Source organism: Salvelinus fontinalis, chromosome 7 (genome assembly GCF_029448725.1).
Source record: "Salvelinus fontinalis isolate EN_2023a chromosome 7, ASM2944872v1, whole genome shotgun sequence".
NCBI classification, from domain to species: domain Eukaryota; kingdom Metazoa; phylum Chordata; class Actinopteri; order Salmoniformes; family Salmonidae; genus Salvelinus; species Salvelinus fontinalis.
This window is the reverse complement of record NC_074671.1, coordinates 63,756,931-63,774,140: the sequence shown is the minus strand read 5'-3', so window position 1 is coordinate 63,774,140 and position 17,210 is coordinate 63,756,931. Positions and strand designations below refer to the sequence as shown.

At 48.2% G+C, this 17,210-nt stretch overlaps 1 protein-coding gene across 3 annotated transcripts; it reads right to left on the bottom strand.

Annotated features, from left to right (window-relative positions):
- Positions 1 to 1,078: 1,078 nt before the first annotated feature.
- Positions 1,079 to 16,882, bottom strand: LOC129860129 (uncharacterized). 3 transcript variants are annotated; one of them, XM_055930449.1, is made up of 8 exons: positions 15,317 to 16,881; positions 10,730 to 10,894; positions 10,315 to 10,440; positions 8,252 to 8,392; positions 7,962 to 8,089; positions 7,250 to 7,382; positions 6,918 to 7,083; positions 1,079 to 3,944 (listed from the first exon to the last, which is right to left on the bottom strand). In XM_055930449.1, exons 1-8 carry the CDS (start codon positions 15,528 to 15,530, stop codon positions 1,475 to 1,477), a joined length of 3,543 nt encoding a protein of 1,180 aa, XP_055786424.1. In that variant the 5' UTR covers positions 15,531 to 16,881; the 3' UTR covers positions 1,079 to 1,474. The 3 variants fall into 3 exon arrangements, with proteins under 3 accessions (XP_055786424.1, XP_055786425.1, XP_055786426.1); XM_055930450.1 differs by lacking the exon at positions 10,730 to 10,894 and having other exon boundaries at positions 15,317 to 16,882; XM_055930451.1 differs by lacking the exons at positions 10,315 to 10,440; positions 10,730 to 10,894; positions 15,317 to 16,881 and adding an exon at positions 8,645 to 9,667.
- Between the last annotated feature and the right edge of the window lie 328 nt (positions 16,883 to 17,210).

Below are 17,210 nucleotides of genomic sequence, written 5' to 3'. Positions count from 1 at the left end.
CTAAGCAGGGTTGGTCCTGGTCAGTCCCTGGATGGGAGACCAGATGCTGCTGGAAGTGGTGTTGGAGGGCCAGTAGGAGGCACTCTTTCCTCTGGTCTAATAAAATATCCCAATGCCCCAGGGCAGTGATTGGGGACACTGCCCTGTGTAGGGTGCTGTCTTTCGGATGGGACGTTAAACGGGTGTCCTGACTCTCTGAGGTCATTAAAGATCCCATGGCACTTATTGTAAGAGTAGGGGTGTTAACCCCGGTGTCCTGGCTAAATTCCCAATCTGGCCCTCAAACCATCATGGTCACCTAATAATCCCCAGTGTACATTTGGCTCATTCATCCTGTAACTATTCCCCAGGTCGTTGCTGCAAATGAGAATGTGTTCTCAGTCAACTTACCTGGTAAAATAAAGAAATATCCTCATACCCATTTTTTTCCAGAAACGAATGTGTGTTTTTGTGTGTGTATGCATGTGTGTTTGAGTTTAACCCATCAATAAAAGTGCACATCGACCATTTCTTAGCATAAAATAGTGTGTTTAGGGCTGTTTTTCCAACCATCAGTAAAAGGCGACTGGTGTGAATAGTATGAGATAAGTGGGTTATTTCCCAGGTTATAGTCCATGTCTGTAGCCAAAACACTGGCAGTGAGGGCACATTTACCGTATGGTGGTAGTAGAACATCTAGCTGGCACAAAAACAACCTGTGTGGGTGTATCTGGGACCTTGGAACATTCCAGAAAAAAATTAACCCTCTGGTGTCAACATTTGAACAAAGATTCTCTTGTAAACTTCATTGATACATGTAGTGGCCGAATATGTCCCTGATCTCTGAGATTATTCTAATGACATTAAATGAAATGTATGGTGCCTTAGTTCCGGTTTACTTGTGATAACGACAATTGTCACGAGCCTTAGGGAGAGTATAGATACGCCAAGGTCAGTAGAGATAACTCAAACAGGCTAATGAATGAGAGGTTGATTAGAAGGGAACAGTAAAACTGTTTCAGATTGATCACAACAACAACAATACAATAACTACAAGATAAGGGATTGATCTTCTTTAATCTGATAAAGAGCAGAGGTTCATTTGACTCGGTTGTCATAGCTACAGTTTAAGTCCTGATATTATTGCTTCACATTGTTTTCCAAGAAAATCCCATTCTAAAGATTAGGCTTAGTCAATGTTTAACACCGCTGTTCTGTTTGTCTTTCCACTGTTACAGTACGGACGACACACACACACGCACGCACACACACACTACTCTACTTAGAGCATTACACAGCTTCTGAGTAATCACCACATGTAGAGCGTAGGCTGCTTCCTGCAACACCACAGCTTTCAGAGGACAGCAACACATGGGATAGCTAGCATGACCTTGAAGGTGTGTTGTGTTTCACTGTGAGGAGAGAGAAAGTTCAGAAAGCTTTTATCTTCCACAGACGGACGCATCACTGAAGTCAGAGTGAGTGAACGAGTGACTTAGAAATTAAAGGTATCTGTGAATCGGATGATTTTGGGTTTATAAATCAGTTTCGCTGAAGGGTCGCCGTAGTTTAACGTCCTGTACTTTGGTCTCTCCTGCTTTTCTGTCTGTAGTCTTTCTGGCTCTGCAACAGTTGAACCACTCATAGTGATGACATCATCTTTGTGTGACATCTCAGCGCTACCCTGCCCCTCCCCCTCCTGACATGTCACCTCCCCATCCCCACTTTGCAGTGCCATGGGGACATTTACTTCCTGTTTGGCTTCATGTGGGCGGGGCTCCTGGTTGGACGTTGTGGGCGCTGATGGCAGGAAGCAAAGGTCAAGATCAGGGGTTGTGGGGACAGAGGTCATGACATCAGGGGTCGTAGATTCAGAAGGTGGGGGTGAGAGGCTGGTGTTATGGGCCTGGCCCAGTTCCGATGGTTCTGATTCTGAGCCGTGGGCCCCCCTAGGGATGGGGTATCTGGGCTGGCCTCTCTGGGTGGACCGGGGTTGGGGTGGATCCATGTACTGTTTTCTCCAGGGGTAGGAGAGATGTGAGCCTTCCAGGGTCCTGGTTTTGGACCCTAACCCTGAGTATTTCTGTGCTGGTGGATCCACAGAGGAAGCTAGGGCCCACACAGGAGGACAAGGGAGCAGCGTTGCCAGGTACCCAGACTGCAAGGCCTCTATCTCAGGCATCTCTACCTGGGGTGCTGGGGGAGACCACTGGACCACTGCAGCAGAGCAGAGCAGCTCTACCTGCACATAGCTGAGCTCCTGTACCTTTAATTCCTGATCTGAAACCTGTGCCTTGACCTCCTGACCTGTAACCTGTGCCTTGACCTCCTGACCTGTAACCTGTGCCTTGAGCTCCTGACCTGTAACCTGTGCCTTGACCTCCTGACCTGAAACTTCAACTTCACTGTCTTGATCCTGATTCTCCTGATGTGAAGCCTGTACCACCACTTTCTGACCCACTGAAGCCTTAACTTCAATGTTTTCACTCTGAACCTTTAGCTCCTTGTCAACCTCTGAACCATGGCCTTCTAGTCTTTGACCTGAGCTAACAATCTGTTCTTGGTTTGTATCCTGAATCTCTACCTGTTGGTTCGTACCAAGAGTCTCTACCTGTTGGTTCATACCCTGAATCTCTACCTGTGGGTTCATACCCAGAGTCTCTACCTGTTGGTTCGTACCCAGAGTCTCTACCTGTTGGTTCATACCCAGAGTCTCTACCTGTTGGTTCATACCCAGAGTCTCTACCTGTTGGTTCATACCCAGAGTCTCTACCTGTTGGTTCATACCCAGAGTCTCTACCTGTTGGTTCATACCCAGAGTCTCTACCTGTTGGTTCATACCCAGAGTCTCTACCTGTTGGTTCATACCCAGAGTCTCTACCTGTTGGTTCATACCCAGAGTCTCTACCTGTTGGTTAGCGCCCCAAACTTCTACCTCCTTAATTGAATCCTGAATCTGACCTTCAGCTTCTTGATCTGAACCTGGACCCCTTATCTGCTTATTGACTACAGAGTGACCTTTCACCTTCTGATTCCAGTTCCTCCCTTTTCTGTGTTGAGGTGAATCCTTCAGAGCAGCTACTGTCTTCTCTGACCCTCTATCTCCTCCCTGCACTCCAGAGGGGTTCTCTTTCCTCTGCTGTCCCCAGCCTTTACTCTTAACCTGTTGCTTCACTGAACTCTGACCTTTGACAGGTTGACCTGGTTGACCTAAGCACTGTTGTCCCTCTTCTTCCTGACGACTCACTAATTCTTTGACACGACCACCGGTCCCTTTGACTTTACCAGGTGAGCTGGTACCAGGAGAAGAGCTTTTCTTCAGGCAACTCACGTCACTTCCCCGTTGCACCGTCGCCATGGTTTCAAACTTGTCCATTATGGCAGACAGTAGCTGCCCCTTGCCGATCGGTCGGGGTCTTTTCGACGCTCCTCCCCCCTGTGTGGCCCCTCCCCTCTCCTTCTGCGTTGCTGCAGAAAACCTGGCCAGCACATCCTTAACAGTGTTCCCCTTTCTCACTCCACGTCCTGTTTTGGGAATGCAGCCCTCAACCTGTCCACTATGGGTCTCTCTGATCCCACAGCCTCCCCCTCTACCCTCTCTGGAGGACAGTGCCAGGGCCCCCACCTCCCGGCGGTGAGTGAGCGGAGGGTTGGGGGTGTTCCTCAGGAACTTGGCCTGGAGAAGCTGGAAAGAGGTGAGGCGCCTTGAGACGTCGCCCCCTGCTGGTCGACCTCCACACCTGCTGAACTGGGGCACCTCCAACCCCACACTGACCTCCGGCCCTAACCTCTCAGGGGGCTTTGCGGTGGGGCTCCGGCTGGGCAGGTCCTGGGTTAAGTAGTGGAGCAGGCTCTCCAGAACCCCTCTGACCTCCGGGCGCGTCGTCCGGTCCCAAACCAGCTTCTTCAGGGAGCTGGTGTCCACAATGAGGCCTGATGGCCCTGCATTCACTGCTCTCTCTGCTCTGTAGGGAAACAGAAGGGCCTAGCTTTGTTCTCAGGACAGAACCGGGACCATAGAAATAGAATCTAGATTCTATTTCTATGACGGAAACATCCTGTGATAGGGCTGACTAACCTCGACCATCTCTGTACTACTATAACCTCCACCATCTCTGTACTACTATAACCTCTACCATCTCTGTACTATAACCTCTATCATCTCTGTACTATAACCTCTACCATCTCTGTACTACTATAACCTCTACCATCTCTGTACTATAACCTCTACCATCTCTGTACTATAACCTCTACCATCTCTGTACTATAACCCCTACCATCTCTGTACTATAACCTCTACCATCTCTATACTACTATAACCTCTACCATCTCTGTACTACTATAACCTCTACCATCTCTGTACTATAACCTCTACCATCTCTGTACTATAACCTCTACCATCTCTGTACTATAACCTCTACCATGGACAATGAATTCTTTATACATGACAGAATATTCATTCCTTGCTCAGTACATTAGCTGCAGCAGCAGATTTAGGGATGATTTACATTTCCAGTGAATGTTCTAGCAGTGTAGGACTGTTTAGTTGATATATAACAGGGACTGTTTAGTTGATGTGTAACAGGGACTGTTTAGTTGATATATAACAGGGACTGTTTAATTGATCTATAACAGGGACTGTTTAGTTGATATATAACAGGGACTGTTTAGTTGATATATAACAGGGACTGTTTAATTGATGTGTAACAGGGACTGTTTAGTTGATGTGTAACAGGGACTGTTTAGTTGATATATAACAGGGACTGTTTAGTTGATGTGTAACAGGGACTGTTTAATTGATCTATATATAACAGGGACTGTTTAGTTGATGTGTAACAGGGACTGTTTAGTTGATGTGTAACAGGGACTGTTTAGTTGATCTATAACAGGGACTGTTTAGTTGATGTGTAACAGGGACTGTTTAGTTGATATATAGCAGGGACTGTTTAGTTGATGTGTAACAGGGACTGTTTAATTGATCTATATATAACAGGGACTGTTTAGTTGATGTGTAACAGGGACTGTTTAGTTGATGTGTAACAGGGACTGTTTAGTTGATGTGTAACAGGGACTGTTTAGTTGATGTGTAACAGGGACTGTTTAGTTGATGTGTAACAGGGACTGTTTAGTTGATGTGTAACAGGGACTGTTTAGTTGATGTGTAACAGGGACTGTTTAGTTGATCTATATATAACAGGGACTGTTTAGTTGATGTGTAACAGGGACTGTTTAGTTGATGTGTAACAGGGACTGTTTAATTGATCTATATATAACAGGGACTGTTTAGTTGATGTGTAACAGGGACTGTTTAGTTGATCTATATATAACAGGGACTGTTTAGTTGATGTGTAACAGGGACTGTTTAGTTGATATGTAACAGGGACTGTTTAATTGATCTATAACAGGGACTGTTTAGTTGATGTGTAACAGGGACTGTTTAGTTGATGTGTAACAGGGACTGTTTAGTTGATGTGTAACAGGGACTGTTTAGTTGATATATAACAGGGACTGTTTAGTTGATGTGTAACAGGGACTGTTTAGTTGATGTGTAACAGGGACTGTTTAGTTGATGTGTAACAGGGACTGTTTAGTTGATGTGTAACAGGGACTGTTTAGTTGATGTGTAACAGGGACTGTTTAATTGATCTATAACAGGGACTGTTTAGTTGATGTGTAACATGGACTGTTTAGTTGATGTGTAACAGGGACTGTTTAGTTGATGTGTAACAGGGACTGTTTAGTTGATCTGTAACAGGGAGGTGGGGGTAAGTAGAGAAGAGAGAGAAACAGACTATTGGTGGTTTCTAGGGTCCTGGTACAGTGAGGTGGCTATGTCCCAATTATCTATCCTTCCTCCCAGAGTGTGCACTTGTTCACTTCCCTTCACTGATTTGAAAGGAAATGACTGGTATAAGAAATATGGTGGACAGAATATGGTGGTGGAGTGCACACTTCAGCAGAAAGGAGATATTATTGGGACACGTCACCGGTGTTAGTTAGGATTGACCTCTGACCTCTACAGCATTATAAAGACAGTAGCAAAGAGAGACGCGGACCTCAGAGGTGATATATAGATATCCACTTTAATCTGATAATAACACAATTATTATCATGACAGGCACCATGTCACTCGTGGTGAATCCACAGCAGACAATAATAAACCAGAACATCAGATGAGTGCAATTAACAGACTAAGAGTGGATCCCAAATAGAACCCTAGTGCACTACCTTTGACCTGGGCCCATAGGGTTCGGGTCAGAAGTAGTGCACTATATAGGGAACATATACTATATGGGGTACAGACTAATAACAAGCCTGTTGTTTAAATCTTATTGACACAGGACCGTCTTCTTTGTCTACAATCACATGTTTTAAACCCAGGACTGGTGTATGTACAGTAGGTAGGGATGTTAGTTCATCCATGTTCATCTATAGATGAGAACACGTTGGGCCTCTGGAATCTATGGAATAGTTACATTACATATCCAGTTCAGGAGTTCTGATTCTGATTCTGATTCTGATTCTGATTCAGTTCCACATGAATGACTTTAGTTTTTTTAGAAACACTTAATGGAACTGGACCGGAACTATTCCAGAGACCCCAGCAGCAGCAGTTGAGAGAGAGACAGAGAGGAGGGTACAGGCCGGGCTAGGGGGGCTGCAGTGCTGTGGGATAGGTAGGTAGCAGAGGAGGCTGGTAGGAGGAGATATAGAAGGACAGGCTCATTGTAATGGCTGGAATGGAATAAATGGAACAGTATCAAGCATATGTATTCCCCTTCAGCCATTACATTGAGCCGTCTTCCTATAGCTCCTCCCACCAGCCTCCACTGGTAGGTAGGTAGGTGAGCAGCCAGTAGCCAGCCATGGTGGAGTCATTCATGTGTAGTTCCTATGTCGGCCAGAAGAGGGCGGTGTGGGCAGGGTGGTGTTGTTACTTTTCTGTGCTCCTCTCTGCGGAGGCTGCCTTGTACAGCTCGGCTCCGAGCTCCTCCAGCCGCGTGCGTCGGTCCACATCCTGGTGCAGCCCTTCAGGGACCTGGGACAGGCCGAACAGGAGACCGTACAGACAGCCTGCTATCAGCCCTGTGGCACTGCTCTCCCCTGGGGGACACAATGACTAGGTCAGAGACGATACTAATGGCAAGGACACACACACACACACACAAATAAATATACAAACACAACAAGAACACACACACACACCTACACAACTCTTATGTAGACTACTTGCACGGACAACAAACAAATGCACACACACACAGCCCACCTCCGTGGAACATGGCGCGGCGGCAGAGCTGGGTCCAGTCGGAGCCTGAGGCCAGGAGAGCATCGTAGGCTATCATGGGAGCATCATGACCCCTCCGTCCAGCCCGGCCCTCTGAGCTCCAGCGCTTATACACCTGTAGAGAGTAGAACACACCTGAGTTAAATACTTCTACACCTGGAGAGGAGAACACACCTGAGTTAAATACTTCTACACCTGGAGAGGAGAACACACCTGAGTTAAATACTTCTACACCTGGAGAGAGGAGAACACACCTGAGATAAATACTTCTACACCTGGAGAGAGGAGAACACACCTGAGTTAAATACTTCTACACCTGGAGAGAGGAGAACACACCTGAGTTAAATACTTCTACACCTGGAGAGAGGAGAACACACCTGAGTTAAATACTTCTACACCTGGAGAGAGGAGAACACACCTGAGTTAAATACTTCTACACCTGGAGAGAGGAGAACACACCTGAGTTAAATACTTCTACACCTGGAGAGAGGAGAACACACCTGAGTTAAACACTTCTACACCTGGAGAGAGGAGAACACACCTGAGTTAAACACTTCTACACCTGGAGAGAGGAGAACACACCTGAGTTAAATACTTCTACACCTGGAGAGAGGAGAACACACCTGAGTTAAATACATCTGTCAAATATCTTTAAATATCCAGTTTGCCAGGTAGAATGGAACCAATAGATGACCTTGTCTGTCTCCTCAGCGTTGTAGGTGTCAGGAAACAGTGGCTTGTTCTGCCCCTCCTCCTCCATGCCTCTCTCCTCCAGGTAGAACTGCCACTTAGCCTCGAAGTAGAACCACTTCTCCTGGTACTCTGCAGTGGACACAACATACACCACCATTTAATCACACACACACACACACACACACACACACACACACACACACACACACACACACACACACACACACACACACACACACACACACACACACACACACACACACACACACACACACACACACACACACACACCTGCCATGTGGCGTATGGTCTTCTTACAGTACTCCTCGGCCTTGGGGAGGACCTTCATGAGGTCGCGACCCCAGGTCACCAGCGGTTTGCCCTGCACCGCGTACGACGCAAACAGAGCCGTGGTCAGAGAGCCCAGGAAACCTGTTGGAATCAGCCAGGTCAGTATTATGTGATTATAGATGGTAATACCAGGTAAATCCAGTGAAACTGCTCCCAGACCTGTTGCTGTTGTCTTGCCTATAGGAGCTGGTAAGACACTAACCTCGTCCCCAGGCTAATCACTAGAGCAAGACAACACAAACAGATGTGGGGCCAGGCTAGTTAAATAGCAGGCTATACTATAATGTCTAGCCTATGGTACCTGTAGGGTGGTTGGGTCATGGTCTATGGTACCTGTAGGGTGGTTGTGGGTCATGGTGTATGGTACCTGTAGGGTGGTTGGGTCATGGTGTATGGTACCTGTAGGGTGGTTGTGGGTCATGGTGTATGGTACCTGTAGTGTGGTTGGGTCATGGTGTATGGTACCTGTAGGGTGGTTGGGTCATGGTGTATGGTACCTGTAGGGTGGTTGTGGGTCATGGTGTATGGTACCTGTAGGGTGGTTGGGTCATGGTGTATGGTACCTGTAGGGTGGTTATGGGTCATGGTGTATGGTACTTGTAGGGTGGTTATGGGTCATGGTGTATGGTACCTGTAGGGTGGTTGGGTCATGGTGTATGGTACCTGTAGGGTGGTTACGGGTCATGGTGTATGGTACCTGTAGGGTGGTTGGGTCATGGTGTATGGTACCTGTAGGGTGGTTATGGGTCATGCTGTATGGTACCTGTAGGGTGGTTGTGGGTCATGGTGTATGGTACCTGTAGGGTGTATGGTACCTGTAGGTTGGTTGGGTCATGGTGTATGGTACCTGTAGAGTGTATGGTACCTGTAGGGTGGTTGTGGGTCATGGTGTATGGTACCTGTAGGGTGGTTGTGGGTCATGGTGTATGGTACCTGTAGGGTGGTTGGGTCATGGTGTATGGTACCTGTAGGGTGTATGGTACCTGTAGGGTGGTTGGGTCATGGTGTATGGTACATGTAGGGTGGTTGGGTCATGGTGTATGGTACCTGTAGGGTGGTTGTGGGTCATGGTGTATGGTACCTGTAGGGTGGTTGGGTCATGGTGTATGGTACCTGTAGGGTGGTTGTGGGTCATGGTGTATGGTACCTGTAGGGTGGTTGGGTCATGGTGTATGGTACCTGTAGGGTGTATGGTACCTGTAGGGTGGTTGGGTCATGGTGTATGGTACCTGTAGGGTGTATGGTACCTGTAGGGTGGTTGTGGGTCATGGTGTATGGTACATGTAGAGTGGTTGGGTCATGGTGTATGGTACCTGTAGGGTGGTTGTGGGTCATGGTGTATGGTACCTGTAGGGTGGTTGTGGGTCATGGTGTATGGTACCTGTAGGGTGGTTGTGGGTCATGGTGTATGGTACATGTAGAGTGGTTGGGTCATGGTGTATGGTACCTGTAGGGTGGTTGTGGGTCATGGTGTATGGTATCTGTAGGGTGGTTGGGTCATGGTGTATGGTACCTGTAGGGTGGTTGGGTCATGGTGTATGGTACCTGTAGGGTGGTTGGGTCATGGTGTATGGTACCTGTAGGGTGTATGGTACCTGTAGGGTGGTTGGGTCATGGTGTATGGTACCTGTAGGGTGGTTGGGTCATGGTGTATGGTACCTGTAGGGTGTATGGTACCTGTAGGGTGGTTGTGGGTCATGGTGTATGGTACCTGTAGGGTGGTTGGGTCATGGTGTATGGTACCTGTAGGGTGGTTGGGTCATGGTGTATGGTACCTGTAGGGTGGTTGGGTCATGGTGTATGGTACCTGTAGGGTGGTTGGGTCATGGTGTATGGTACCTGTAGGGTGGTTGGGTCATGGTGTATGGTACCTGTAGGGTGGTTGGGTCATGGTGTATGGTACCTGTAGGGTGTATGGTACCTGTAGGGTGTATGGTACCTGTAGGGTGGTTGGGTCATGGTGTATGGTACCTGTAGGGTGGTTGGGTCATGGTGTATGGTACCTGTAGGGTGGTTGTGGGTCATGCGCCCCGTCTCAATGCTGACCTCCACTAGGTTGTCTATCCTCTCAGGCTGCCAGTACTTCATCCCCACACACATGGCCTTGGTGGCTGCTCCAAACCCAGAACCTGGAGAGAGCCCACCAGAACAATGACTACATGGTGAGAACCCACCAGGACAATGACCACATGGAGAGAACCCATCAGAACCCACCAGGACAATGACCACATGGTGAGAACCCATCAGGACAATGACCACATGGAGAGAACCCACCAGGACAATGACCACATGGTGAGAACCCGTCAGGACAATGACCACATGGAGAGAGAAAGAGAGAGACTACACATGTGCAGGTTGAACTGAACCCTACTAAACCATGTCACCATCACACCTCACACATCTGTTGTGACCTCTGACCTTTCTCATTGAAGGGCGTGTGCCAGGCCAGCAGGAAGTTGTTGGGTTTGAGGTGAGCACATCCCTCCACGGTGACTGGGTCAGGAGGGCGACCCTGGAGAGACACCATGGCCTCAACATACACCCTGACCAGCTCCCTGTAGAGGTCCTCCAAACACCAGTAGTCTGGAACAACACAGAACACATCACCGTTTACACACAGTTACCGTACCACCGTTTACACATAGTTAACACATCACCGTTTACACACAGCATAGTTAACGCATCACCGTTTACACACAGCATAGTTAACGCACCACCGTTTACACACAGCATAGTTAACGCACCACCGTTTACACACAGCATACGTAACGCACCACCGTTTACACACAGCATAGTTAACGCACCACCGTTTACACACAGCATAGTTAACGCACCACCGTTTACACACAGCATAGTTACCGCACCACCGTTTACACACAGCATAGTTAACGCATCACCGTTTACACACAGCATAGTTAACGCACCACCGTTTACACACAGCATAGTTAACGCACCACCGTTTACACACAGCATAGTTAACGCACCACCGTTTACACACAGCATAGTTAACGCACCACCGTTTACACACAGCATAGTTAACGCATCACCGTTTACACACAGCATAGTTAACGCACCACCGTTTACACACAGCATAGTTAACGCATCACCGTTTACCATCACACTCTCTCTCCATCTCCCTCTCCCTCTCCCTCTCCCTCTCTCTCTCTCCCTCTCTCTCTCTCTCTCTCTCTCTCTCTCTCTCTCTCTCTCTCTCTCTCTCTCTCTCTCTCTCTCTCTCTCTCTCTCTCTCTCTCTCTCTCAAAAACACACACACACAGTGGTTGGTAGTCAGACACTGTCTGTCCGTGGGGGGCTGTGGCATGTTTGACGTACCAGCCAGATGAGAGTCTATGTTTAGATGTTCAGCCTGCTGTGCTTACATTATACCATGTGATCTGCTGGGGGGGTGGGGGGGGGTCCACACGTGTGAGTCATGGGTTTGTGCATATGCTTGTGTGTGTCATTGATGTGGTGTGTGTGTTTGTCACCTTTGTTTCAGGAGCAGAGGGCTTTGGGGATGAACCAGATGGGTGTCAGGGAGAGAGGGATGGGGTGTTCCATTCAGTGTGGGCTTAAGTAACTGAATGAAAATCATTCATTCCGTCTTCTCATCCTAGTTTACCAGACAAGACAAGCGGTGTGAATATCATTCACTACACTGTCTACCTCCATATTAGAACCCTATTCTCTACACGGTCTGGCTCCTAAATAGAACCCTATTCTCTACCTCCTAAATAGAACCATATTCTCTACCTCCTAAATAGAACCCTATTCTCTACCTCCTAAATAGAACCCTATTCTCTACCTCCTAAATAGAACCCTATTCTCTACCTCCTAAATAGAACCCTATTATCTACACTGTCTGGCTCCTAAATGGCACCCTCTATTATAATTCATTACTTCTGACCAGGGCCCATCTGGCTCGGATCAAATGTGGTGCACCATGTGGAATAGGCCCTAGTCAGAAATAGTGGACTATGGGAAAAGGGTACCATTTGGAACAGAACCTGTGTTTAGAACCAGTTGCCTGCAATCTAACCGGTCATGTCTTGATGTATCATCTCTGAAGCCCTTTCCCCTTGTTCCAGGACAATTGTTCCTATCCGTCTCTTTTTCATGGTCCTTCGAGCCGGATAGGGTTGTGTACATCCCTACTTTATCAAGGAGGGGTTTGATGTTGGGTACTTGTTGCTGTTTGACCTATGCTTTGTTACACATCAGGTTTGATATTCACAAAGCATCTCAAAGTAAGAGCACTGATCTAGGACCATTTCTACATGTTAGGTCATAATGAAAAAGATAACATGGACAGATAACATCCTTCTTTGGGATGCTTTAAAAATACATGCCCAGAATCACTGTTCTCATGATACATAGGCCGGCCTAGGCTGTAATAAAGGCCTATACTTGCTTAGGCCAAGATATACATTGACATCCCCCTCTTCTCTCTGTCCCCTGTGGTAGATGGATCAGGGACGGTGTGTATTAAGCGTTTTAGAGTAGGAGTGCTGATCTAGGATCATTTCCTATCTGTCCATTCATTATAATCTAACAAGAAACACGGATACCACATCAGTACTCCTACTCTCAGATGTTTTGTGAATATGGACCCAGATCAGAGTTTATAACATAGGCCTTTAACTGCGTGGGCCAAAACTAGATACACTGAAATCTTCTTCCCCTCTTCCTCTTCCTCTTCCTCTCCCCTCGCCTCATCTCCCATCACCATCCACATCTCACCCTGTCCTCCCTCCACTCACATTCCCCATCCCCCCTCCTCCTCTCCTCCTCTCCCCTCCTCCTCCTCTCCTCTTTCTTTCCTCCCTCCTCTCCTCAGCTCCTCCTCTCCTCCCCTCTCCTCCTCCTCCTCTCCCCACCTCCTCCTCATCTCCTCCTCTACCCCCCACCTCCTCCTCCTCTCCTCTCTATGAGCTGTGCTATAGATCAGATGAGTATTGTTTGCTTCCAGCTCCTGTCAGTGATTCATGGTGGTTCTCTGGCCTGACTTGGTGAGAGACCCAAAGTACACCCTATTCCTTATATAGTGCACTACATTTAACCAGAGTCTGATCTAAAGTAGTGCACTACATAGGGAATAGGGTGCCATTTGGGACACCTCCCAGGCTGTGTTGTTGGAATGCGGCTAAGCAGCAGGCTTATCCGTAAGGCTGTCGTCTCTCTACAGGAGCACTGCTGGCTTTGAACACAATCCACCAGCCAAATACGATACAGGATCACCAAGGGGGATAGCTACTGTGATGTGATGAGACCTGGTTTCTCTATTGTTCTCCTCTGCCTGAGGACAGGCTCATGTTCTCCTCCCTAGTTCTATTTTGGACTTATCTGATCTGGCAGCTCCAGACGTCCAGGCCAGCGGTCGCTAGGTGACATGCGTGTTGTCCTGTCAGGTTGTCCATCTATAGAACTCCAGTCTGGTCCCAGATCTGCTCCTGTTGTCTTGCTAACTCCCAGTTGTGTAAAGTACTTCAAGTAAAAAATACTTCAAAGTACTACTTAAGTAGTTTGTACTTAAGTAGTCTGTACTTTAATTTACTATTTATATTTTTTACAACTTTTACTTCACTACATCCCTAAAGGATATTATATACTTTTTACGCCTTACATTTTGAATGCTTAGCAGGACAGAAAAAAGGTCTAATTCACACACTTATCAAGAGAACATCTCTAGTCATCCCTACTGCCTCTGATCTGGCGGTATATTTCAGCAAATATGTTTGTTTTTGAAACTGAAGTATATTTAAAACCAAATACTTTTAGACTTTTACTCAAGTAGTATTTTACTGGGTGACTTTCACTTGAGTCATTATCTATTAAAGGTATTTTTTACTTTTACTCAAGTATGACCATTGGGTACTTTTTCCACCACTGTTATCTCCTGCCAATTCCATTGCCATGACCATAGGAGTTGGCAAGACAGCACAAACAGATCTGGGGACCAGGCTAGACTCCAAGCTAGACTCCTCTGATGAAGAGATGAAGAGTAGATGTGATGACATGTGAAGAAGGTGTTTGGGATTACGGCCTGCGCTGAGTCATTTCTGACTGCTATAGGGATTATGGTGTAAGCCAGGCATTGTCCGGAAGAAATATGTCCCATTGAGTGATTAGGAGTTTCCACAGACTGCTATTCTCGTCTCTCTGTAAACTCAGACTGGACAGGTGTGTGTGTGATTGAGGAGATAGGAGGTTTAGGTGGGTGAAGAGAGTAAGTGTGTGTGCGTGTGTTATTGAGGAGATAGGAGGTTTAGGTGGGTGAAGAGAGTAAGTGTGTGTGTGTGTGTGTGTGTGATTGAGGAGATAGGAGGTTTAGGTGGGTGAAGAGAGTAAATGAGTGAATGTGTCAGTGTGAATGAGAGAAACACCAAACTACTGGTGTTCTCACTGTCTCTGAGACCTCTACAACCATGGCAATCATTCTACTGCTATTCTATTTGAGTTCCCTTTACTCGTTTCCTTTACTAGGCTTACACAGGCACTGTATCAGAGATACAGATGTATCATAGATGATAATATCATTGGAACCAATGAGGAAGTACTATTGATTGGTCAATGTTACTGTTTAGTTAATTCTAGCATGGCCAACTAGCACCAACTCTCCATGTCCCCTAACCCTCCATGTCCCCTAACCCTCCATGTCCCCTAACCCTCCAGGTCCCCTAACCCTCCATGTCCCCTAACCCTCCAGGTACCCTAACCCTCCATGTCCCCTAACTCTCCATGTCCCCTAACCCTCCATGTCCCCTAACTCTCCATGTCCCCTAACCCTCCATGTCCCCTAACCCTCCATGTCCCCTAACCCCCCATGTCCCCTAACCCTCTACATCTCCTAACTCTCCATGTCCCCTAACCCTCCATGTCCCCTAACCCCCCATGTCCCCTAACCCTCTACATCTCCTAACCCTCCATGTCCCCTAACCCTCCATGTCCCCTATCCCCCATCTACCCATCCCTCCTCTAACCTCCGTGGGTATGTCCTGTCCTCACCTGTGATGAGGGCCTCCGCGGTGGTCATGTGCATCAGGGCTCCATCGCTGAGGGGCCAGTTGTCAGGGTCCAGTTTCAGAGCCCCAAGGCCCCCCAGAGAGGCCAGCTCTTCCTGGATCTGTGGCCCAGAGGGGCAGCTCTCCCAGCGGCCCTTACGGTAGCCCAGGGCGTCCCCCACCCCCGCTAGGACCATACCAGCCTGGAACTTCTCCATGAGGGTTAGGGTTCAAGATGCCCACCAACCCGGACTAAAACAAAGGACTGTAATGTAGGTTTCAACAGGAAGACTAGTTCAGTCCTTCTCTATACCGACTGGGGGGGACACAGGCTCCAGGTAGACAGTCTCTCTACGGGTTATAGAGAACACAGGCTCCAGGTAGACAGTCTCTACGGGTTATAGAGGACACAGGCTCCAGGTGGACAGTCTCTACGGGTTATAGAGGACACAGGCTCCAGGTGGACAGTCTCTACGGGTTATAGAGGACACAGGCTCCAGGTAGACAGAGTCTCTCAGAAACAGTCTGACTCCCAAGATACTATAGTCCTCTTCTAGAAGCCTGAGATAGTGTTCCTCTGGTTAAACAGACAGAGCTTCTAGAAGCCTGAGATAGTGTTCCTCTGGTTAAACAGACAGAGATTCTAGAAGCCTGAGATAGTGTTCCTCTGGTTAAACAGACAGAGCTTCTAGAAGCCTGAGATAGTGTTCCTCTGGTTAAACAGACGGAGCTTCTAGAAGCCTGAGATAGTGTTCCTCTGGTTAAACAGACAGAGCTTCTCCTCAGCCTGCTGGCAAACAAAAACAGTCCACTGTCCGTCTGGTCCACCTATCCTCAGGGGACGTATAAAGGTCTCCGACGCTGTCACACGCTGTGTTGCTCTCTGGTCTGGTAATCTAATGGTCTAGTGATGTGTCCTTCCTAAACTGGATGGGGTCGTGGTTGGATCTCTCTTTTTAACTGTGAATGGTAGCAGTCCAGTCCCCACCCCCATAGCTCTGAGCTCATCTATCAGCCTAATCACCAGTCACTCTCTCTCACTCAGTCTAACACACAAGGACACACACATCTTTATCAGCAGCCTCTGTGTGTGTGTAGAGGCACTGGGCTGCGATCAGGTGTCTCCTAAAAAGGCAATACCCTCGTCCCCAGAACTCCAGGGCTACAGCCAGGGCTGGAGGGTTAGAGGGTTAGAGGGCTGGATTAGAGGGCTGGAGGAAGGGAGGGTAGGAGGGTTAGAGGGCTGGATTAGAGGGCTGGAGGAAGGGAGGGTAGGAGGGTTAGAGGGCTGGATTAGAGGGCTGGAGGAAGGGAGGGTAGGATGGTTAGAGGGCTGGAGGAGGGGAGGGCTGGAGGATTAGAGGGCTAGAGGGCTGGAGGAAGGGAGGGTAGGATGGTTAGAGGGCTGGAGGAGGTCGAGGGCTGGAGGATTAGAGGGCTGAAGGAGGACTAGAGGGCTGGAAGAGGGTCAGACTTCGGTTTCCAAACTTCGGCCTCCAAAACAATTTTTGTGTGCCCAAACAGCTGAAAAAAACAGGGCTGGAGGGTTAGAGGACTGGAGCCCCAGGGTTATAACCAGGGCTGGAGGAGGAGAGGACTGGAGCCCCAGGGTTATAACCAGGGCTGGAGGGTTAGAGAACTGGAGCTCCAGGGTTATAACCAGGGCTGGAGGGTTAGAGGACTGGAGCTCCAGGGTTATAACCAGGGCTGGAGGGTTAGAGGACTGGAGCCCCAGGGTTATAACCAGGGCTGGAGGAGGAGAGGACTGGAGCTCCAGGGTTATAACCAGGGCTGGAGGGTTAGAGGACTGGAGCCCCAGGGTTATAACCAGGGCTGGAGGAGGAGAGGACTGGGGCTCCAGGGTTATAACCAGGGCTGGAGGGTTAGAGGACTGGGGC